This window comes from Melanerpes formicivorus, unplaced genomic scaffold (assembly GCF_026170545.1).
Source record: "Melanerpes formicivorus ecotype bairdi unplaced genomic scaffold, bMelFor1.0.p_v2 SCAF_14, whole genome shotgun sequence".
Taxonomy (NCBI): Eukaryota; Metazoa; Chordata; class Aves; order Piciformes; family Picidae; genus Melanerpes; species Melanerpes formicivorus.
In genome coordinates, this window is record NW_027142366.1 from 11,867,602 (window position 1) to 11,888,895 (window position 21,294).

Sequence of the window (21,294 nt, forward strand, 5' to 3'; positions counted from 1 at the left end):
GTCACCGGGCAGTGCAGGGAGTCTGGGGAGAGGAGGCGGAGACACGGTTCATGAGGTCAGACACGGCCGTGTTGAACTGGGAAATGTCACCCTGGGTGACGAGGGAGAGGCTGAAGGTACCACCAATGGTGTGTGTGTGGGTTCCACAGAATGGAAATCAGCCGAGTGGGGCCTGGGGTGAACGAGGAGACCTGCTAGGGGTCTCCCCGCTCCGGATCCCGGCCTGGCTCCTGTCACCGGAAGCCGCGGGGAAGCGACCGGGCGAGTTGCAGCTTCTCTCCGATGACACTCACGTCGGGTACAGCCCTATCACGAGTGTCCCGACGCGAACCGCCTCTCGCCATGCGCTCGGGACCCCCCGCCGCTGTCCCGGAGACTGCGGGCTCCCACTTCTACCGGAGCCGCCTCCGTGTGTGCCGAGAAAGGGCCGCAGCCGGCGGGGCCGCGCCGACCCGGGCTGGAGCCGGCCCACGGAGCTCGCGCGCCCGCCGGTGGCCCCGCGCGCGACCCGCTCGCACCGGAAGCACCAGGCCGCGAGCGGCCGCCACCGGCGGCCCTGCGCGCACGCGCTCGGCGCTCCCAGCCCCGCCCCCGGCGCTCCCATGGTGCCCCGCGGCGGGCGGCGTGGATTTTAAATCGTCTCAGCCAATAGGGAGCGGCTGCAGGCGCGTAACGTCCCGGAGCCGCGTTTGAATCGGGCAGCGCCTGCCGCTGCTGCGCCCCTCTCTGCTGCCGCTGCTCCTGCCCCTCCTGCCCGCTCCCGGCACGCAGCCTCTTCCTCAGCACCCCGGCCTGACCCAGCCATGAGTGCGGCGGTTGGGAAGGCGGCGGCCGTGGTTCGACCTACGGCCGTGGTGGAGCCGGCCCGCACGGGCAGCTCGGCGGCGACCGGCGGGAAGGAGGTACCGAAGGTTCTGGTGGACCCGCGGACCCGGCGTAGCTTCGTGCGCGGGAGGTTCCTGGGGAAGGGCGGCTTCGCCAGGTGTTACGAGCTGACCGAGGCAGAGAGTCAGGAGGTGTTCGCGGGCAAGGTGGTGCCCAAGTCGTTGCTGGTGAAGCCGCACCAGAAGGAGAAAATGTCCATGGAGATCGCCATCCACCGCAGCCTGGCCCACCGCCACGTTGTCGGTTTCCACGGCTTCTTCGAGGACTCCAACTTTGTCTACGTGGTGCTGGAACTCTGCCGCCGCAGGGTGAGGGGCTGGGGCCGGGGGTGGGGGGCGGCGGGACACCCCTCGGGGAGGCGAGCGTGTCGGCTTCCCCCGGTACTGACCGTTCCTCCCGGTACTGACTGTTCCCGCAGTCGCTGCTGGAGCTGCACAAGCGGCGGAAGGTGCTGAGCGAACCCGAGGTACGGTACTACCTGCGGCAAACCATCCTGGGTTGCCAGTACCTGCACAGCAACCGCGTCATCCACCGCGACCTCAAGCTGGGCAACCTCTTCCTCAGCGACGACATGGAAGTCAAGATCGGTAGGCGCTCCTGACACGATGACCCACCGGCCCCACCGCGCCCCCTGGCTGCTCCGTGGCAGAGACCCCAGCCCTCTGGCCACCTCCAGTCATGCCCTATCTCCCTGTTTCTCCCAGGTGACTTTGGCCTGGCCACCAAAGTGGAGTACGATGGCGAGCGCAAGAAGACCTTGTGCGGGACTCCCAACTACATTGCCCCAGAGGTGCTGGGCAAGAAGGGGCACAGCTTCGAGGTGGACATCTGGTCCATTGGCTGCATCATGTGAGTCAAAACACCTCATGTGGCCGTGGGGCTGGGCAGTCCCTGTGATCATGGGTTCCTTGGGCCTTCTGGGTTTTGGTATGTGCCAAAGCTTTGGGTGTGCTGTCTCTGGAGCACCAGCCCTTTTGTCAGGGAGCACCAGATCCCAGCATTCCCTCTCTGGGGGCAGGAGCCAGGCACACACCACGTGTGTTTGTGCTCCTGCATGGCCGATGCAGAGTGCATTCCTTCTGCCAGGAAAACCCTGGGGTGTGCTTAGGATGGGGTCTTTCTGCACACAGACCTCATCTGCAATCACATTTCCTTGTACACATACAGGTACACTCTGCTGGTGGGGAAGCCACCCTTTGAAACCTCCTGTCTGAAGGAGACGTACATCCGCATCAAGAAGAACGAGTACACGATCCCCCAGGTATGCTCCTTCCTGTGGGGAGGCTCTTTCTGTACCTTCCTGACCACCTTGCAGCAATTCCTGGCACCTTCTACTGCACAGTCCTCTTTCCTGGCACTTAGTGGGCTCTCACACGTTGGTGAGATGGTTCCTGTTGTGCAGTGTTGGGAAGGGGAGGTCTCAGTTGGTGGAGTGACTCCATAGGGCCACAGCTTCCTCTTGGAGAACCAGCAGCTCCTCCATAATCCAGCAAAATCCCAGCTGGGCAGTTGGTATGTGGGGTTAAATGGGACGTGATCAAGACCATGAGGTCCAGGCCATGTCTCCAGCTCTCCCTGCTGCTGTTGGTATGGTTTTGCCACAGCTGATTTTTAGGCTTTGCCAGCTCTCTGTCTCTGCCCATTCCCTTTCCCCCAGTGTGCATCCTGCTCGCCTAGATCCCCCCAGGAGCTCTGCTCCAGGCACAGCTTCCCCCAGGTTGCCACACTTGCTGCCGGTGCAGGTCGTCCCCCTGAGCCTTTTCTGCCACCTGCTTGTGTCCCCTCAGCACATCAACCCTGTAGCTGCTAACCTCATCCAGAAGATGCTGAGGTCTGACCCCGCCACACGCCCCACTATCGATGAGCTGCTGAGCGACGAGTTCTTCACCTCGGGCTACATCCCCACCCGCCTGCCCACCAGCTGCCTCACCATGGCTCCCAGGTTCTCCCTTGCTCCCAGCGGGCTGGAGCTGAATGGGAGGAAGCCACTGACTGCTCTCAACAAAGGTGAGGGGTGGGACTGAACCATGGTGCTGGTGAGAGCCTGCTGGTGCATCCAGCACCATCAGTGGGGGGATGTGGTGCTGCCTCCCCACTTCTTCTGGGGAAATTGGAGCATTTTGTGAGTGAGGAGGGAGGTCTCCTTGCCCCAGAGCCAACACAGGGAGAAGTGGCAGCACTAGTTTTAATACTATGTGACCCTGGGCAGCCTGCTCTAGTTGAAGATGTCCCTGCTGACTGCAGGGGTGTTGGATGGGATGACCTTTGAGTGTCCCTTCTGCCCCATGAATCTACGGTACCTAACATCTCTCCTGTAGTTCAGGTAACTCTGGTGCCCTGAGGACCCTGCTCACACCTCTGTGTGCTTCTCTTTCCTGGCCAGGACCAGACAGCCCTGCACTAGAGAACCCGCCTGAGAAGGAGGATGCAGTGGGGCTGCAGGAGCTGGGAGATGCTGTGAACTGTCACTTGGCAGACATGTTGCAGCAGCTGACTGCGCTCAACTCGGCCAAGCCCTCTGAGAGAGCTATAGTGAGGCAAGGTGGGTCTGGGGACAATCCCACAGCTACTGCCCTCCCTGGGGAAGTTGCTTCTCTGTCTCTGAGAGACAAGCTGACCTCCATCTCAAACTGGAAGGCTGAGGGGCACTGTAGTAGCTGCTTGTCTGTCTTCTTGCCCTGCTGGGATGTACAGGGTGCTGTGAAATATCTTCTAACAGCTCCTTTTCTCTTTGCAGAAGAAGCTGAGGACCCAGCCTGCATTCCCATCTTCTGGGTTAGCAAATGGGTGGACTATTCAGATAAATATGGACTAGGTAAATAGCATGGGGCAGCACTTCAGCCTTGTCTGGCTTCTGAAGAGGCGGGGGGGGAAGTGTTGAATTGGGCATTGCAATGGTTTGGTTCTTTAATCACAGTATTCCAGGGTGTGTGTCCAAGATCACCACTAGGAATGTTCCCAAATACCCAGTGAATCCAGAGCAGTGGTCACTAAACATCAGCTCTGGTCACTTTAAGGTGGAAAATGGCTACCTGCTGTATGAGATGGCTGCTCTGGCTCCACAGTGAGCTCAGGTACCTGCTGAGGCAGCCCAAGGTGCTTCTGCAGCTGGTGATGCAGCAAGAGAATGACAAATCCAGTAAGGAAAAGTGCCCCCAGATCCCCCACAAAGAGGAGATTCTTTGACCTGGCAGGGAATCAGTGGGGTGGCTGTTTGGGAACCCCTAGAAAACCCACCCCTCTGCTGTTGTTTTTCACACCACCAGTGGTTCCCTGTGTCTGAAAGCCTCATGGCTCCCTTCTGACCTAGGTTACCAGCTGTGTGACAACAGTGTGGGAGTTCTCTTCAACGACTCCACTCGCCTCATCATGTACAACGATGGGGACAGCTTGCAGTACATTGAGCAGAACAGCACTGAGTCCTACTTCACTGTCAGATCCTACCCCTCTGCCCTCAACAAGAAGGTCAGTCCTGGGGACAGGAGCCCTCAGCCTGGGGGATGGATGCTCCTGGTGAGGCTTCTGCCATGCTGCTTGGGCTTTGGCAGGGTGGGTTCCAGGGAGAAGCATCTGCAAATTGGAGACGCTGGTGTTCTGTGGGCATCCTTAGAGCTGGTTAAAATGTGGCCCTAAGGCCAGACACTGTCAGCTCTGCTGGGTTCTACCTGAGGCTCCTTTGCGAGCAGCTTCATGGAGCTGAGCGCTCACAAGGCTTGCACATGGCAGAGGCTGTGCAGGAGTGCCCACAGGTGTGCAGTGGCACCTCTGGCAGAGGGGATGGTGCCAGCAGCCCCTGTGGGTGGGTCCTGCTGGGCCTGCCTGCTCACAGCCCTTGCCACCCTCCCCACAGATCACACTACTCAAGTACTTCCGCAACTACATGAGCGAGCACCTGCTGAAGGCGGGCGCCAACATCACGCCGCGGGAAGGGGACGAGCTGGCACGGCTGCCCTACCTCTGCACCTGGTTCCGCACCCGCAGCGCCATCGTCCTGCACCTCAGCAACGGCACCGTGCAGATCAACTTCTTCCAGGTGAGCCTCTGCCCTGCCAAGGCTGCCCAGGGGCTGGCTCTGTGGGAGGGCAGGACCTGAGCTGGAGCTGCCCCGTGAGCTGGGCACCGGGAGGTTCCTCATTCCCCCTGCTGGTGCCAGCCACCACTCCTTGCTCAGCAAAGGGCTCTGTCCTTCATTCATAGATCCATAAAATGGCTTGGAAGGGGTCTTAAAGCTCATCTGGTTCCAACCCCCTGCCATGGACAGGGACACCTCCACTAGACCAATTTGCTCAAGGCCCCATCCACCTCCAGGGAGGAGCATCCACAACCTCCCTGGGCAACCTGTTCCAGTGTCTCACCACCCTCACTGGAAAGAATTTCTCCCTAATCTCCAGTCTCAAGCTGCCCTCTTCCAGCTGAGATCCATTGCCCCTCATCTTGTCACTCCAAGCCCTTGCCAAAAGTCCCTCCCTAGCTCTCCTGCAGCCCCCTTCAGGTCTTGGAAGGCTGCTCTAAGGTCTCCCTGGAGCATTCCTTTCTCTAGGCTGAACAAGCCCAAGTCTCTTGGCTTGGCCTCACAGCAGAGGGTTTCCAGCCCTCCCAGCATTGCTGTGGCCTCTGCTGGCCCTGCTCCAACAGGTCCCTGTGTCCTGTGCTGAGGACTCCAGAGCTGGCCCCAGCACTGCAGGGGGGTTTCAGCAGAGTACAGCAGAGGGGCAGAATCCCCTCTCTCCCACTGCTGTCCCTGCTGTAGGGATGCACAAACAAGCAGAATGCAGAGAGATGAGGAGCCAGAGAGGGACTCAATAAGACAAGAACTGTTTCCCAGCCAGAAAATGTCAGCCCCAACTCCCTCAACCCTAGGAGAGGTGCTCCAGCCTCTGCTGGTCTTTGTGGCCTCCTCTGGCCCCACCTCAGCAGCTTGATGGGAGGCTGCTGCACAGGCTGAGTTGGCCACTCGCGGTGCTTTGCCGGCGCACTCCTGGGTGCCCCCGGGATGCCCCAGCTGCCGCCCTAGATGGCTCCCCGCGAGCCAAGGCGGAGTGCTCCGGGGATGACTGCGTGTTGTCTCCCCACAGGACCACACCAAAGTCATCCTGTGCCCCCTGATGGCTGCCGTCACCTACATCGACGAGAAGCGAGACTTCCGCACCTACAAGCTGAGCCTGATGGAGGAGCACGGCTGCTGCAAGGAGCTGGCCACGCGCCTGCGCTACGCCCGCACCATGGTGGAGAAGCTCCTGGCTTCCAAGTCTGGCCCCATCCGTGTCAAACCCACCGCTTAGCCCTTGCTCTTCAGGGACTTGAACATCTGTCTGTGCCAACCTGTCCTGGCTGTGTGGATGAGGGGGACTCTGGTGGAGCCTCTGCTCGTGTCATAACCTCCCCTCGCGGCTGGGCTCCGCTGCTGGTTCTGATCCAGCTGCCACAAGGAAGCTCCTGGTGCTGTGGGGGACAGCATTGTTCATTCTGACTGTTACCCAAAGGGTTTTTGTTTCCCCACTCCTAACAGTCTGGTTTTTAATTGCATCCACAGTTCTTTTTCTAATACTCCAAAGCCTGATGCCAGCACCGAGCCTCTGGTGTGAGGCTTCTGGCCCCTTCTGTGCTTTGTTCTCTCCAGAGGAGAGCAAGGACTATCATGTAAGTTATTTGTGTGTGGCCATGCTCCTGCTCCAGGCCTCTGTTTCCTCTTGTGGATGTTCAGGTGAGACCTTTTAAACAGGCCCAGGGTGAGACTGAGCAATTAGCCTTTTACTATTGAAATTTATCTACCTGGAACCTAAACAATTTTGTATATTGCATTACTTGATTAAAGATTGTTCACTGCAGTGCCTAACCTGGTGTGGCTCTCTTCAGCTTGCAGGGAGGGAGCAGCCCCTCACCTCTGGCTTCTCCTCCATGCAAGAGCTGTCCTCATGCTGTCTGATTGCCCTTGGCTGAGCTGAGCCCTGCCCCACCTCATCATAGAGCAGATCCTGACAGGAGGTTACAGGTTAAGCTTAGTTGAGAGATATTTAGCTGAAGGAAAGAAAGGTCTGTGAGCTGTCAGAGCTATGCTGCAGCAGGGCAGACCTTGGAGGTGTTGCAGGAGGTGTGCTGAAGCTTTCAGCCTCACTGTCCCATGTCCTCTTTCCCTGTCTTCATTTACTACACAAGATGCTCACAACTGTGACTACAGAATTAGTAGGAGACTTTAGCAAGAGTCCAGTACCCTGCTCTGTGTCCTCTCCCAGTGCTCCTCACTGCCAGCACCCTGTGGTGCTCTAAGGCCAGTTTATTTTTAAGCAGACAAAGCTTTTTAGTGTTTTTTAATCACAGTTTGTATAAAATGTTCTAGGCCAGCCAGTGTTCTGAGCCCCAACCACATACAACACCCCCCCCCGCCCCGTCCCCCCTTCCTTGTGTAGCAACTTCCCCAGCACACAATCAAAATGTACAAAATCATTGCTGCTCTAACAAAGAGCTCCAGCTGCCTAAGGCCCTGGGGGGTGATGCTTCTGGCTGCTGGCTTCTGTGAAATATGCCTGTGGGGATGCTTGGAACCAGAACACCCATGGGACACCTGCTCTGGGGCAGCAGGAGTGGTGGTGGGAACTGCAGGCACAAGAAAGGGATTGCTGAAGGAGAGGTTCCCTGCCTGTGTGTCCTGGGCTGACTGCTCCTGAGTTGCTGCACAAGCTGCTGGGGGCTGCTGGGCACAGGAGCTCTGACCTGGCATGATCACAGGCTCCTGCTCACCACAAGGGAGAAAAGTCTCAGCCCAGCTGAGATCAAAATCTTCCTTCTCAGGATGGTGCTGGGGGTCCCAAGCCTCAGCCCTGATGCACACAGCAGGTCCAAGCCCTGAGGCAGCTGCACAGAGCCACCCTGCTCTGCCTCAGCACTTGCTGGGCTCCAGTGTCAAGACTGCATCAGTTCTGGTCAGGAGCAGGTTTGACACTGCTCAAAGAGCTGCTTTCCCAGGAATGTGGCTCAGGAGGATGCACAGGACCAGGCTTCACTGCTGCCTGGTGGAACCTAGCTCCATCCAGCTGCCCTCAGGAGAACAGAAGGTGCCTTTTCTTCCTTCTTCCCAACCACTGTGTCCACCACTGGGAGCTTTCCTTCTCTGACACAAATGCCTCCTGGATGCTGGGTCAGACTGTGAGTGGTTGCGCAGGGGAGTACCCAGAGGGTCCCTCTTTGGCACAGGAGACCTCAGGTGAGAGCCCAGTGCCACCCTATGCCCACCTCTTCTGGACCTGTACCCCATGCTGGGTGACCAGCTGTTCCTGGAGCTGTCCCCACCTCACCCCACTAAGGGAGAGAAGGACACTAGAGAGTCCAAGGGGCTGTGGGTCTGGGCAGGGAGGAACAGCCATGCAGGTGCCATCCTGGTGTGTGTCCATGGTCACATGCCATCATTCCCTGGTCCCTGGCAGTAGTAGGGCTGGAAGAGTCGCTCGTGGGCACAGACCCTCATGGCCCCGTGCGTATGCAGCAGCAGCTGCGGGAAGCGGGAGGTGAAGTACTGCACAAAGCCATCGGGGACAGAGCCCAGGGCTGCCCTGACCTCGGCTGGCAGCTCGTGGTAGTGGTGCTTCTGCAGGAGAGAGAGGGGGGTGAGCAGGGGTGGGGGATGCTGGGGACAGGGGGGAGCTGGGGTGGCCCTACCTTGTTCCTCATGGCCCGCAGCAGGTCCCGCACCGAGCCCCCCTTGTAGGTTCGGAACTTCCTCAGGTCTGGGGAGAGCAGGAGAGACGCTGAGCGAGGCAGGGTGTGGCTGAGCCAGGGGCTGCCAAGGCCCCCTTGGTGCCAGCCCGACCCTGAGCCCTGGCAGTGCACTGGCAGGGCAGAGTGAGCACCACAGCCTGCAGTGAAGCCGGGCACTGCTCTGCGCCCCGGCACGAAGCCTGCCACGTTTACCCGGCCTGGTTTTCAGCTGCCTCCTGCCCCGTGAAAGGCACCAGCCTGGGAGTCCCAGCTCCACGTGGGAGGCAGCGGCAGGATCGGGCTGCGGCAGGGCCGGGCTGCGGCAGGGTCAGGCTGCAGGTGAGGCTGGCCCCACGCTCACCTGTCTGCAGGGGGAGGGAGATGTGCATCCTCCAGTTGGTCCTCACCACCGCCCGTGCCCCCCGCTCCAGGGCAGAGACCATGGGCCCCTCGGCAGGCTCCCTCTCGATGCGGTCACTGACGTCCTGCATCAGCAAACGCAGGCAGCACGGGGGCTACATTGCTGGGCCTCACCCCGTGACACCCCATCCAGTGCCAGGGAAGAGAGCCAGTGCTGAGGCTGCACAAAGTGGGTCTGGCCCTGACCCCAACCCCAGGGAGCCTTCCACCCCTTCCAAAATAGCTCAGAATGAGCACAGTGACCCAAACAGGACTGTTCCCTGCAGATGGTTTACAGAGCCCCTGGAGCACACCTGCATGCCCTGATGGTGGGACAGCTCACCTGGAAGAACTGCAGCTGCTTCTCCTGGCTCCAGAAGAAGGGGTGCACAAGGACCATGGGGGCCGAGGGCCGGCGCTGGGGCTCAGGGCTGATCATTGCCGCAATCAGCTCTCGAGCAACAACCTTGTCTGTAAGGAACAGCACAGCAGGGAGCTCACCCCCAAAAGGGCCCTGGGATCGGGGCTTCCCGTGGGCACCTGTCTGTGGGGCAGTGTCTCACCATGAGTTTCCTCCTGCAGGCAGCTCAGCTGGTAAGAGCCCGCCAGGATGTTGGCCTGGCGCCGCAGGCTGTCCCCGAACGGGTGCTGCCCCTCTGACACCACGTAGTAGAAGATGCAGCCAGCTGAGAAGATGTCCACAGCACACGTCTGCGAAACACCAGCGAGGAGATGAGCCCCTGGCAGCAAAGGGCAGCAAAAGCTTTCACCTCCCACTTTCACTCACTGATGTGAGCACTTGGTCGCTGGCTGGGGCATGCCTCATGCCAGGCTCCTGCCTGCCCTGCTTAGTGCTGCCAAGTGGCTCCAGACCAGGGCTGAGGGTTTCAGAGGCACAGACAGAAAGAAGGACTCCATAGTCAGATGGACACACCAGGGCTGCTGGTGTCTCACTCAGCTCTGCAAACTGACCCCAGTACAAGGGCATGTGGACCATGCTGCCAGCACCAGTATGTGCCCTGCCAGGGACCACTACAGCAAGTGGCTGCCAGCAGGAACAGGATTCTCTGTGCTAAGTAGCTGAGAAGATGTCAAGGGCTGAGCTGCTAAGCCAGCAGAGGCTTCCTTCAACCTCCCACCCTGGCTTTCCAAGGACTGCAGCCAGAGAAGATGCTCCGTACCGAACAGAGCTGGGCATGGAACCCATGAGGGAGGTCCTCAGCACCTAGGCTGGATTTGGCTCCTGGAGCCTTGGTCTGATTTGTGCGTTTCAGCAGCACGCAGCAAGATCGCTGCCAGCAGAGGGGACTGTCACCGTGGGCTCAAGGAGCGCCCGAGGTGAGGAGAGCATCCACAGCTGACTGACCGGGTTCTCCTTTGGGGCCTCCTGCAGCACCTCAGGAGCGATCCAGCCCTCGGTGCCAGGGATGCCCGAGCGGAGGCTGAAGCTGTGCCGCCCCCTCTGCAGCTTCTTGCAGAGGCCGAAGTCCGAGATGACAGCTCGGATCTGCCCCTGGCGGTTGGGGACAGAAATGAGGATGTTGCAGGGCTTCAGGTCACGGTGGACTAGAAGAGAAGGATGCAGGGTGTCACCCAGCAGGGCTGGAGCAGGGCAGGGCTCTGCCTGCTGCCCCGCACGCTGCCAGCCCTGCCTGCTCACCGATGCTGAGGGAGTGGAGGTGTGCCAGCCCCGACATGGTCTGGCGCAGCACAGACACCGGGTCCAGGCCGCGGCGGTCGAAGCTGGGGCTTTCCACGTACTGCAGTGAGGCAGAAAGAGACAGGCTCAGGCCTGATGGAGTGGGCAAAGAAGGCAAGGCTTGCCCAGAGAGACTTTTCAGTCTCTAGGCTGGCAGAGGTTGAAGGAGACAAGCCCATGGTGCCCTCACACCCCACAGCTTTTGCCCTTCTTTATGGAGAGGTGAATGGATGCTTCTCTCCCATGCCAAGCCTCTTCCCAGCAAGGGAACAACAGCTCTGGCTGATGCCAGGGCTTGGAGCTGCCATGTTCCTCCTGAAGGTAGGAAAGCAGGGGCAGGGCCTTGGCTGGCATAGGAGCAGTGCTGCTGCCAGCTGCTTGGCCTTTCCAAAGCACCTTGAAGCCTGCCAACCCCCAATCCCACCCATCCCCTCTGAAAGCTGGGAAACAGATTGGGAGCAGGACTGTGTGCCCATGGCCAGGAAGGAACCCCAAAGAGGGCTTCCAAGCCAGAAGCTGCCGGCTGCCAGCCCTGCCCACAAGCATGCACAGCTCCCAGCTCCCGTGGGCACACACAGTGCTCTGCTGCCAGCAAGGCCCTGGGGACTGAGGTGACAAGACAGGGCCGGGGGACAGCCTGGCCTGATGGGCACCCCCGCGGGCCCGTGCCCACCTGCTGCAGCGTGGCGGCGCAGAGCTCGGTGGCGATGTAGTGGAACTGCCGGTCCCGCTCGGTGCAGAAGTAGCGCACCACGTGCGGGTGCTCGTCCGACTCCCGCAGCAGCTGCACCTCGCGGTCCACCAGATGGAAGCACTCGGGCAGCAGCCGCTTCACGGCCACCTTCCGGCCGTCGAACTGGCCCCTGCGTGGAGGCTCGGCGGTGGTGTCCATGCACGACCCTCCCCAGCCGGAGCAGAGCCCAGTGCTGGCAACTCAGGGTCCTCAGCCTGGGTCACCTTGGGGTGACTCTCAAAGACAACGTCCCCTTGCTCCATGCTCTGAAAGGGGCTCGGCCAGACCCAGGGGAACCTTAGGAGGGGCTGGAGCTGCTGAGGAGTACCTGGAGCAGGCACAGCCTAGCTGCCTGAGAGCTCAGTGCAGGCAGGAGGGGAAGGGGGCATAGTGTGCTGGTGTGGGGGGACACCTGCCGAAGACAACGAGCCCAGCTCCCAGACGGCTTTGATGAGGACCGTGGGAAGGAGAAGGTGGCAAGCCATTCTCAAATGCCCCTGAACCAGCAGCTTCCAGCCAAGGAATGAGCTGCTGGAGCTGTCCTTGTGGCTCCTAGGAGAGTGGTATGAGGGCAAGGCACCCCAGGGGTGCCACTCACCTGAAGACAAAGGTTCCTCCAGCTCCATGTCCCAGCACGTCCTTGGGGTTAAAAGAAACTTTCCCAACTACAACCATATCTGGTTCTGCATCTGCAGAGGAAGAGGGACAGAGCCACCCCTCAGCCTGTGAGCCTTAGCCCTATACAGGGGACACCCAGACCTTTAACCACCTGGCCTGTTCCTTGGCCCTGCTCTTGCAAGGCTTTTGTAGCCCAAGGTGATCCAGGAGCAGATCTGTGTGCTCCCCATCTCAGCTGGGCTGCAGCCCTCTCATCTCTGGGGCATCTCTGCCCCAGCTTTGGGTGACACATCCACAGACAGAGCCACTCACCCCTTGCCTGTTCCCCCCTGCACACACCTTCAGCAGCTGCTGGGACATCTGGATCTGGGCTGTCCAACCCATTAGGCAGGTCCTTCAGATGATCTGAGTGGCTGGAGCTCTGAGAGACCTGTGAGAGGCTGCCCTGGCCCAGCACCAGCTCCCTGGGCTCTGCAGGAACACTCTCTTGAGACACCCTGCCTGGGAGCAGCTTCTCTTGCTGCTGCTGCAGGAGCTGAATCTGCTTCTCTAGCTGCTGCTGCTGTACCTCGTGCTGCTTCTGCAGCCTCTGGAACACAAACCAGGGCAGCACTCAGCTCCTGTGCCCAGAGCAGAGCTGGGGCACAGGCAGAGCCAGGCACAAGCCATGAGTCTGTGCCCTGGCCAGCCTCAGCTGGGTACCATGAGCAGATACAAGACAGCACAGGAGCTGCAGGGCTTATCCCACCCATGGCACTGATGTTTGTGCTACAAGGATGGGGAAAAAGGGAGGTCCCAACCCTTCACAGGATCCCCAAATCCCAGCATGATGGGGTTGGAAGGGACCTCTGGGGATCAGTCCAACCCCCCTGCTCAAGCAGGGGTACCCATAGTGGCTTGCCCAGGATCACAATGGCCAGGTGGGGTTGGAAGCTCTCCAGAGCAGAAGACTCCACAACCTCTCTGGGCAGCCTGCTGCAGTGCTCAGCACCCTCACACCAGAGACATTTCTCCTCACACTTTGGTGGAGCACTGTTAGAGCTCCTGCAGCAGGCTCCTCCAGTGGCCACCACTCACCGTGACCAGGAGGAACAGGATGCCCCCACCCAGCAGAACTGTGCCAATGCCAGCCAGCACCAGCTCCCAGGTGCCAGCCTCGGGGTACACCTCCATCTGCTTCGGTGCTGGGTCCAGCTGGGAGCGCTCCTTGCCACGCAGAGCTGGCTCCTCCAAGCTGCTTGGGGCCAGGAACTGCAACACATGCCAGGCATGGATGACACCAGAGGGGCAGATCTCAAGGCACTCAGGTTTGGGACCCCTTCCCCATGCTACCCCATGCTGGGGACCCACAGCTGAGCCCCAGCCCTTCAGTAACCCAGCACTGCCTGAGGTGCTTCCCGGTGCCAAGGTGGGGCCCAGCAGAGCTCCACCACTCTCCACCACTCACATCATCGAACATGGTCCTGGCAGGAGGAGCCCTGAGGATGATGGTTTCCGTGGTCTTCCTCAGGTTCTCTGGGAAGGCTCGCAGCATCGTGGTGTGCACCACAGGGGGCAGCTCGTGGTGCCCTGTGGTGGGAGGAGAGTGAAGACAACCATCAGGGGATCTCTGGTCATGGTGTCATGCCCTCATCTCCCCAGCATCCACGTGGGCTAAGCACACAGCTCTGCTATCCTGGAGCAGTCCTGCTGCTCATGGGACACACAATGTCATGGCTGCACTTGCTGGCTACATCTGCAGAGAGGGGCACCTGGAGCAGCAGCAGCCAGCAGAGAAATGCTGAGGGCAGGAGGCTGACTGTGCCCCTCTGCCTCCCTCCCATGACCCTGAGACACCATCCCGACTTCCAAACACACCACTGCATCCATCACACCTGTGACAGCAACCATGGGGTGGGGAAGGGTCACAGTGACAGCAACCACAGAGTAGAGTAAGGAACCCAGAGCCTGCATGCCAGGCTTGGTGTGCAGTGACACACCCACAGCAGCCCTGCTTCAAAGGGTCCCCTCGAGGGGAGGGGACAAGGATGGGCTGCAACCAGCCCAAGCCAGAGTCACCACAGTCCCCAGGAGTGAGTCACAGCCTCGGTCCATTTACCCCAGTGAGCAGAGCAGGTGGGGCTGCTGCTACCCCAAAACACACTGGCAGCTCCCTGGGGCACTCCATAGGAGCAAAGACACAGGGAAAGGCCTTGGCATGGCTCCAGCTTTGGAAAGATTCCTGAAGGCAGCCTGAGACCAGAGAGACTCCAGGCCCCTCACACAGTGTCACTTGCTAAGCACTGAAACTCTGAGAGGGTGTTGCAGAGCCAGGAATCTGCTCCTGGGAGTCAGGGACCCACTCTTGGGAGTCAGGAACCTGCTCCTGGGAATCAGGGACCCATTCCTGGGAGTCAGGGCTTACAAAATGCTACAAAAGCTGCTGCTGATTTAAACACTTCCAGAAGTGCTTGGCCAGCTCTCCCTTGTGGTTGAGACCTCAAGGACAATGCTGCTGCTTTTCTTTTCCCAGGCCAGACTGTAAATTCCATGGATTCACAAGGAGTTCAGCTGCCTAGGGCAATGGAAGAGCACAGGGATAGCCTGGGCTGCCCACTGCCGGTGCTCACCTATGAGCAGCCACTGGTTGCGGGGCGAGGCGATGCTGCCCTGCGGGTACTTGACTTCGGTGCTGGGCGTGATCTCGCACTCCCCCGACTCCCTCATGGTGACGTCGTCGGTGGTGGGGCCGTCGATCCTGGCCAGGGTGATGCTCTGCGGCTGGGGACCGACAGCTCGTGGAGCAGCGGCGGCTGGCAGCGGTGCCCGCGGCAGCCGGCCCCGAGAGCAGACTCACCACCAGCGCCACGCTGCCGTGCACCAGCGAGGTCAGGGCGTAGAAGCTGGCGGCGTGCTTCCCCACGTAGAGCGCTGGTCTGCAAGGCAGGGACAGGCATCAGCCCCTCCATTCGTCACGGATCAGGGCAGCCCGGGCGCCGGCAGGGCCGATGCCACCGTCCGCCGGGGCGCAGGGACCACGTACAGCAGCTGGGTCTTGGTGGCGGAGAAGTCCTTCAGGGACTGGTAGCTGCCCTTGAGGAGGTGGATGTCCTGCGAGTGGAAGGTCAGGTAGCGCAGGGTCTCCATGGCCAGGTTGAGGTGCGGAACGCGACGGAGGCTGTCCTGGTGCCACAGGTAGATGCCCACCACGGGCGAGCCGTAGTTGTGTGCCCACAGGACCTCGCCGCTCTCCTTGTCCAGCGTCACCAGCAGCCCGTCGCCGCTCGAGGCGAAGTGTGCCATCTCTGGGAGGAGCAGAGGGAGCTGTCCGGGGGGGCCCTGCCACAGCCCTGAGCCCTTCCCTGCTGCTCTGCTCCCAGCAGAGCCGTGCCCAGCGCAGCAGACTCTTTTCCCAGCGGTTGGCATGGCCAAGACCCGCTGGCCACGCCAGCACCTCCCTGGGTCCCCGCACAGCCGGGGTCCCGCAGGGAGAGCTGCCTCCTGTAGCTCCCCTGGCTGCCAGGAGCCTGGTGGCCACTCACTGTAGTGCTGGCACTCCTCGCAGAGCGGGGCCGAGTAGTCAGAGAAGGTGGCATTCCAGCGCAGCTCCCGAGACTTGGTGTCGTACATGGTGATGACATACTCTGGGGACCACAGCAGCGCTCCACGTCATGCCCAGCACCCCGATCCTGGGGCTGGGAGGGCAAACCGGGAGCGGGGCTGGCTTACGGGTGCGGCCGATGTAGAGCAGGGGGCTCGACGGGCACAGACCGTCCCAGGCTTCTGTGGAGAGAGTGGTCTGCTTCTCTCCTGACTTGGGGTCCACGATGAACCAGGTGTCCTGCTTCTTCCCTGGGAAGGAAAATGCAGTGACCGTGAGTCCTCACAGCCCTGCTGTCTGTCCCCAGCAGCCCAGCTTCCTGCCGTGTCGCCTCCTCGCTCTCCCTACCGGTGTAGAGGACACCATCCGAGCTGCGGCACGGCGAGGACTGCACCAGCTCCGGGATGGTGAACGGCAGCTTCTGCAACAGACAGCGGTGCGCATGTGGGGCAGAGAAACCTCCCCAGGCTGCAGCCTTCCTGCCTTCAGCAGTGGGGTGGGAAAGGAGAGGCCCCTGGGACAGCTTCCCCCTCCTCCCTGCCTTTACTGCTCAGCCCAGAGCAGGACAGGACAGAGTGGTAGGGAAGGGTCCCACCTGTGTTTGCCCCACACCCACTCAGCTGACATCTTCCGGGAGCCACCAAAGGCCCTGTGTGTCCTGTCCAGCAACTCAACCTGGACTCCCAGCCCAGTGAACCCCAGGTTGTGTGTGGGGGAGGATGCCCACAGCCCCACTGACCATCAGACCTTCCTTGTTTTTTCCTCCCAGAATATAGAGGCTGCCATCATTGGGGTCTGGAAGGAACGCAGGTCTGGAAAGGAGGAGAGAGGAGGGTGAAACTTGAGCTGGGCATTGCCAAGAGCTGAGAGGAGCTGTCCTAAAGAGCCACCCTCAGCTGTTTGCTCCAGGGAACCCTCCAGCACTGGATCTGGTGGGAGATGACCTCCTGCCCTGGTCAGCACTGTAACTCCCCACGGCTGTCAGCAGTGCTGGCTCCATGTCCTGCCTGCCCCGGGGAGGCTGCTCTCCTGCCTCCCCCTGCACTTCCAGAGAGATTTTCCCCTACTTCTCTCCTATGCTTCTGTGTATGGTGGTGCTGTGAGCTTCTGGGCTGGCTGTGGAGAGGCTGCAAGCCTGCGGCTGCTCATCACCAGCTACAGGCTGGGAGGGTCACTGCTGCGAGGTTCCCTTCTCCTGCACTGGACCTGTTGGTTCATCAGGGCATCGTGCACCTGCAAGCAGCTCCTGCCCAGCCCATGGGCTGCCCTCCCTGAGGCAGGCACCCTGCCCAGGGGGAGGACACTCACTCTGCCACATAAACAGGCACCTGCAGAATGGGATCTGAAAGAGAGAGCAAAACACAGCCGTCAGCCTCGCTCCCCAGGCACAGGACAACGTGGCACTGTGTGCTGAGCACTGCCTGAGCCCAGCTCCACAGATTTGCATTTCACCCCCAGAATAGGCACTGCCACTAGTGGGGATCTGCCCCACCAGCTGCTCTGCTCCCCTACACCCGTGCTGGGCCTTGAGCTGCAGCTAGCAGCACCCCAGAGCTGAGGAGCTGCTGGCCCAGAGCACAACAAGCAAGAGCCAGGCAGGAAGGCATATCCCCGACCTCCATCAGGGACAAATCCAGGGAGCCAGGCTGGGAGCCAGCACCCCAGGTCACTACTCACCATCCTTCAGGGTCCATTTGATGTCACCAGTGCTCTTACTCACAGCGTGGAGGTTTCCATCCAGCGTGGAGATGAAGAGCAGTGTTTCTGGGACAGTCACAGCACCACCTTTGAGGCACTAGGGACAAAAATGCTGCCCTCAGAGCAAGGCCAGGCTTGGGGACAAGCCACCGTGACCTGCACCATCTCAGGCAGCCCAGCACCCCCTGCACCCAGCACACCATGGCAGCAGTCTGCGGGAAAGGGCCCCAATGTCCCTTCTCATTCCCTTTCCCTTTCCCTTTCCCTTTCCCTTTCCCTTTCCCTTTCCCTTTCCCTTTCCCTTTCCCTTTCCCTTTCCCTTTCCCTTTCCCTTTCCCTTTCCCTTTCCTTATCCCATTCCTTTTTCCTCCTCTCCCCTGGGATGAGCTGCAGCCTGGCTGCTCCCAGCCCCAGCTCCTGAAGCCTCTCCAGAGGTGACTTGAACAGCCCAGCCTCGGGCTCCTTCCGGAAGCAAACGAGTTGGGTGACTTCTCCTGCCAGAAACACAGCCACTGCCTGTCCTGGCCTCCAGAGCTGCAGCTCTCAGCTGCCACGATGTGAAGGCAGTGGCTGCAAAGCAAGGTGGGGAAGAGGAGCTGCTGCTTCCGCATGCGGCCAGTGCCAGCTCAGCCGGGGCACACACGCCAGCCTCACCCCGTCAGCAAACAGGGATCTGCAAACAGCACGGGCACCCAAACGGCTTCAGGTGGAAGCAGGGCTGGAATGGCTGTCCCCAGTGCCAGGGAGCAGAGCAGGGCCTGTCCCCAATGCCGGGGAGCAAAGCCGGGCCTGTCCCCAATGCCGGGGAGCAGTGCAGGGTCTGTCCCTGAAGCCGGGGAGCAGAGCAGGGTCTGTCCCTGAAGCCAGGGAGCAGAGCAGGGTCTGTCCCTGAAGCCGGGGAGCAGAGCAGGGTCTGTCCCTGAAGCCAGGGAGCAGAGCAGGGTCTGTCCCTGAAGCCGGGGAGCAGAGCAGGGTCTGTCCCTGAAGCCAGGGAGCAGAGCAGGGTCTGTTCCCAATGCCGGGGAGCAGAGCAGGGTCTGTCCCCAATGCCGGGGAGCAGAGCAGGGTCTGTCCCTGAAGCCAGGGAGCAGAGCAGGGTCTGTCCCTGAAGCCGGGGAGCAGAGCAGGGTCTGTCCCTGAAGCCAGGGAGCAGTGCAGGGTCTGTTCCCAATGCCGGGGAGCAGAGCAGGGTCTGTCCCTGAAGCCAGGGAGCAGAGCAGGGTCTGTCCCCAGTGCCGGGGAGCAGAGCAGGGTCTGTCCCTGAAGCCGGGGAGCAGAGCAGGGTCTGTCCCTGAAGCCAGGGAGCAGAGCAGGGTCTGTCCCTGAAGCCGGGGAGCAGAGCAGGGTCTGTCCCTGAAGCCAGGGAGCAGTGCAGGGTCTGTCCCCAATGCCGGGGAGCAGAGCAGGGTCTGTCCCTGAAGCCGGGGAGCAGAGCAGGGTCTGTCCCCAGTGCCGGGGAGCAGAGCAGGGTCTGTCCCCAGTGCCGGGGAGCAGAGCAGGGTCTGTCCCCAATGCTGGGGAGCAGTGCAGGGTCTGTCCCCAATGCCAGGGAGCAGTGCAGGGTCTGTCCCCAGTGCTGGGGAGCAGTGCAGGGTCTGTTCCCAATGTCTGGGATCAAAGCAGTGACCATCCCTGATGTCAGGAAGCAGAATAGTGCCCAGACTCCCCACTGGCCACGATGCAGAAGCCAATCAACCATGTGGGATTGCCCAAGGGATATCCTTGGGCATGCCATCCCCTGGCAGCCCCCTTGCTGCCCTGTTCCCTGCTCTGTACCAGTTGGCAGAGCCTGAGCCAGGCACAGCTTGGCCTGGAGATGCACCAGCCTGAAGAGCAGCGATCACCCTGTGCCATCTGCTGAGCAGGACCTGGTGGTGGTACCAGCCCAGCCACGGCAGAACAGGGCCAGGAGACACATTGTCCTCTGAAATTCCACCAGCTCCAACCACACAGACAGCAGCCTGCATGGGTGCCAGGCTGTCCCCATGCCAGGAGCACCCACCAGCTCACTCCTGACACACCTCACATCAGCCCCTCTGCTTCAAGCCCAGGTTTTTTATCTGCCCTTCTTGCTTAATTTTCCATTGAGGTCGCTGGGAGATCTCAGCTCTTCCCTGTCGAGGGCACGCAGTGTGGCAGGCAGAGGAGAGTGGCTGCTGCCCAGCTTCTCCAGCACTGTGCCAGGCAGGCTGAGGCTGGCTGTGGGGACAAGGCTGTCCAGGAGCTCTGGTGCTGGGGACAGCTGCACCAGGGAAGCAGAACTGAAAGCACCGAGCCCCTCCGGCCGCCCAGCTACAGCAGGCTGTGGGCTCTGCTCTGCCCTCTCTGCCACCTCTTCTGCAGCTGCTGGTGTTTTAGTGACAGGGCACTGGGCCACAGGCCAGGCTGCCCAGCCTGCTCCCCACGCACCACCACGAGTGGAACTGGGAGCGCTGGATGGCCGGGAGCCGCCATCACCTTCTCCTCTGTCCCAGGCCAGAAGCGTTGGCTGCTGTTCCCATGGGATGTTCCCCAGGATTCCCGAGGCTCTCTCCATGCCAGCCTGCAGCCTGCGGGGATGCTGCTGAGCTCGGAGTGAGATGTGGGCTTGGGGCGTGCTTGCTGCCCCAGTGACGGGCAGGGGGGCAGCTAGGCACAGAGAGAAACACGGTGCCAGTGTCTGCTGCTTCCTCTGCCTGAGCAGTGCTACCCACGTCTGCCAAGCCCACCCTGGCACACTGCCCTTGCCGCGCGAAATGCCACCGGCTGTGGGAGCTGCCGTCCAGCTCCCGAGGGCACCACGCTGCCAGGCTCTGTGGGCAGGAGCAACGGGACCTCAGCTCAGCCCCAGCCATGCTGAAGGTGCTTTTCTGAGCAGAGCTCAAAAACCTCTGCCCTGGGCACCTCCATCACGCTGCCAACACCACCTGCCCGTGCAGCCACGGGACCCCACCTGCCACCACCCCGACAGCCCCTTCACCCCACAAACCACACTCTCCTGGGTGCCAGCCCTTCTGCACTCGCCGAAGTCTCTCACCCACTGCCAGCAGCAAGACGCTCCTGCCCTTGTCTCCACGCTCTGGCACCCAGGGTATGGGCGCCCACTGCCAGCTGAGACACAGCGCGGTGCCCGCGCTGACACACCAGGCACTCTCAGGGCACCCCCGTGTCCCCCCCCCGTGGGGCACACACAGGGCACAGCCACCCGCGCGTACCCAGGCTAGCACCCGCAGCTCCCGCCAGCGGGCACCGGCACACCGCCACCCCAACCCCCCGGGCCGAGCCCAGTCCGTACCAGTGCCGGCAGCGGGACGAGCAGCAGCGGGACCAGCAGCCCCCGGAGCAGCCCCCGGAGCAGCCCCAGGCGCAGCGGCGCGGAGGGGCCGCCCATGTCCCGGACATACCGGGGCCGCGGCGCGCAGGGTCGGGCCGGGCCGGGGCGTGAGTCAGCGGGGACGGGGCGGATCCAGGATGCGGGTTCCTGCCCCCCCCAACCCCGTACCCGGCCTGGCCCGGCCCCGCGCAGCACGGGGGGCGGACACGGGCTGCACCCTGCGACCGCCCGGCATCTGTCCCGGCGCCCTCCGGCCTCCTTGCATGAGCGCCAGGACGCATCGCCCCCTGTGTGGCATCTCCCCCTCTGTGACATCTCCCCCTGTGCGTGTGGCAGTGTCCCTATGTGTGCCAGCCCCACCGCGGGGAAGCAGAGGCTCTTCCTTGGGCACCAACCCACTTGAAACCATCTTTCAGCCTCACTTCAGTGAAGAGCAGGGCACTGAGCTCCTCCACAAGGGATTCACAGCTGGGTCCACCCTCTCCCCTCCCGTGCCGAGTTAGGGCACGCTCGGGCATCACAGCAGACAGGAACTTGCCCTTTTGCACACCATTTAGCAGAGATTTTGGGACTTTATTTCAGTGCTAGAACTCCTGAACTAGCTCAGACCTCCTGGGGGCATTAGGTGGGGGGGTGAGGAAGTTCCTGAAGCCAGCAGTTGAACACCAGCAGCAGCT

The 21,294-nt window shown here is 61.2% G+C and overlaps 2 protein-coding genes across 3 annotated transcripts; one reads left to right on the plus strand and one right to left on the minus strand.

Annotated features, from left to right (window-relative positions):
- Positions 1–680: 680 nt before the first annotated feature.
- On the plus strand, positions 681–6,713 carry PLK1 (polo like kinase 1). Its single transcript, XM_068147408.1, has 10 exons — positions 681–1,193; positions 1,304–1,472; positions 1,590–1,734; positions 2,053–2,146; positions 2,673–2,892; positions 3,269–3,427; positions 3,623–3,696; positions 4,192–4,350; positions 4,736–4,918; positions 5,961–6,713. The coding sequence occupies exons 1-10, from the start codon at positions 804–806 to the stop codon at positions 6,165–6,167; spliced, it is 1,800 nt and encodes a 599-aa protein (XP_068003509.1). The 5' UTR covers positions 681–803; the 3' UTR covers positions 6,168–6,713.
- Positions 6,714–7,273: 560 nt separating this feature from the next.
- ERN2 (endoplasmic reticulum to nucleus signaling 2) lies at positions 7,274–20,681 on the minus strand. 2 transcript variants are annotated; one of them, XM_068147050.1, is made up of 22 exons: positions 20,579–20,681; positions 17,284–17,401; positions 16,915–16,948; positions 16,346–16,418; positions 15,955–16,027; positions 15,735–15,857; positions 15,548–15,649; positions 15,049–15,310; positions 14,863–14,941; positions 14,636–14,786; positions 13,474–13,595; positions 13,104–13,277; positions 12,366–12,615; positions 12,007–12,097; positions 11,349–11,538; positions 10,637–10,736; positions 10,343–10,542; positions 9,540–9,687; positions 9,320–9,447; positions 8,939–9,062; positions 8,539–8,606; positions 7,274–8,467 (listed from the first exon to the last, which is right to left on the minus strand). In XM_068147050.1, exons 1-22 carry the CDS (start codon positions 20,672–20,674, stop codon positions 8,276–8,278), a joined length of 2,898 nt encoding a protein of 965 aa, XP_068003151.1. In that variant the 5' UTR covers positions 20,675–20,681; the 3' UTR covers positions 7,274–8,275. The 2 variants fall into 2 exon arrangements, with proteins under 2 accessions (XP_068003151.1, XP_068003152.1); XM_068147051.1 differs by lacking the exons at positions 16,915–16,948; positions 17,284–17,401; positions 20,579–20,681 and having other exon boundaries at positions 16,354–16,900.
- Positions 20,682–21,294: the final 613 nt, after the last annotated feature.

Excerpts from the sequence above, each read along its gene's own strand:
- PLK1 (XM_068147408.1), top strand. The coding sequence starts at position 804 with ATGAGTGCGGCGGTTGGGAAGGCGGCGGCCGTGGTTCGACCTACGGCC. Across the intron at positions 1,735-2,052 it reads TGGTCCATTGGCTGCATCAT|GTACACTCTGCTGGTGGGGA; the intron begins GTGAGTCAAAAC and ends GTACACATACAG. Across the intron at positions 4,919-5,960 it reads TGCAGATCAACTTCTTCCAG|GACCACACCAAAGTCATCCT; the intron begins GTGAGCCTCTGC and ends GTCTCCCCACAG.
- ERN2 (XM_068147050.1), bottom strand. The coding sequence starts at position 20,674 with ATGGGCGGCCCCTCCGCGCCGCTGCGCCTGGGGCTGCTCCGGGGGCTG. Across the intron at positions 17,402-20,578 it reads TCGTCCCGCTGCCGGCACTG|TGCCTCAAAGGTGGTGCTGT; the intron begins GTACGGACTGGG and ends TTTTGTCCCTAG. Across the intron at positions 8,468-8,538 it reads TGCGGGCCATGAGGAACAAG|AAGCACCACTACCACGAGCT; the intron begins GTAGGGCCACCC and ends TCTCTCCTGCAG.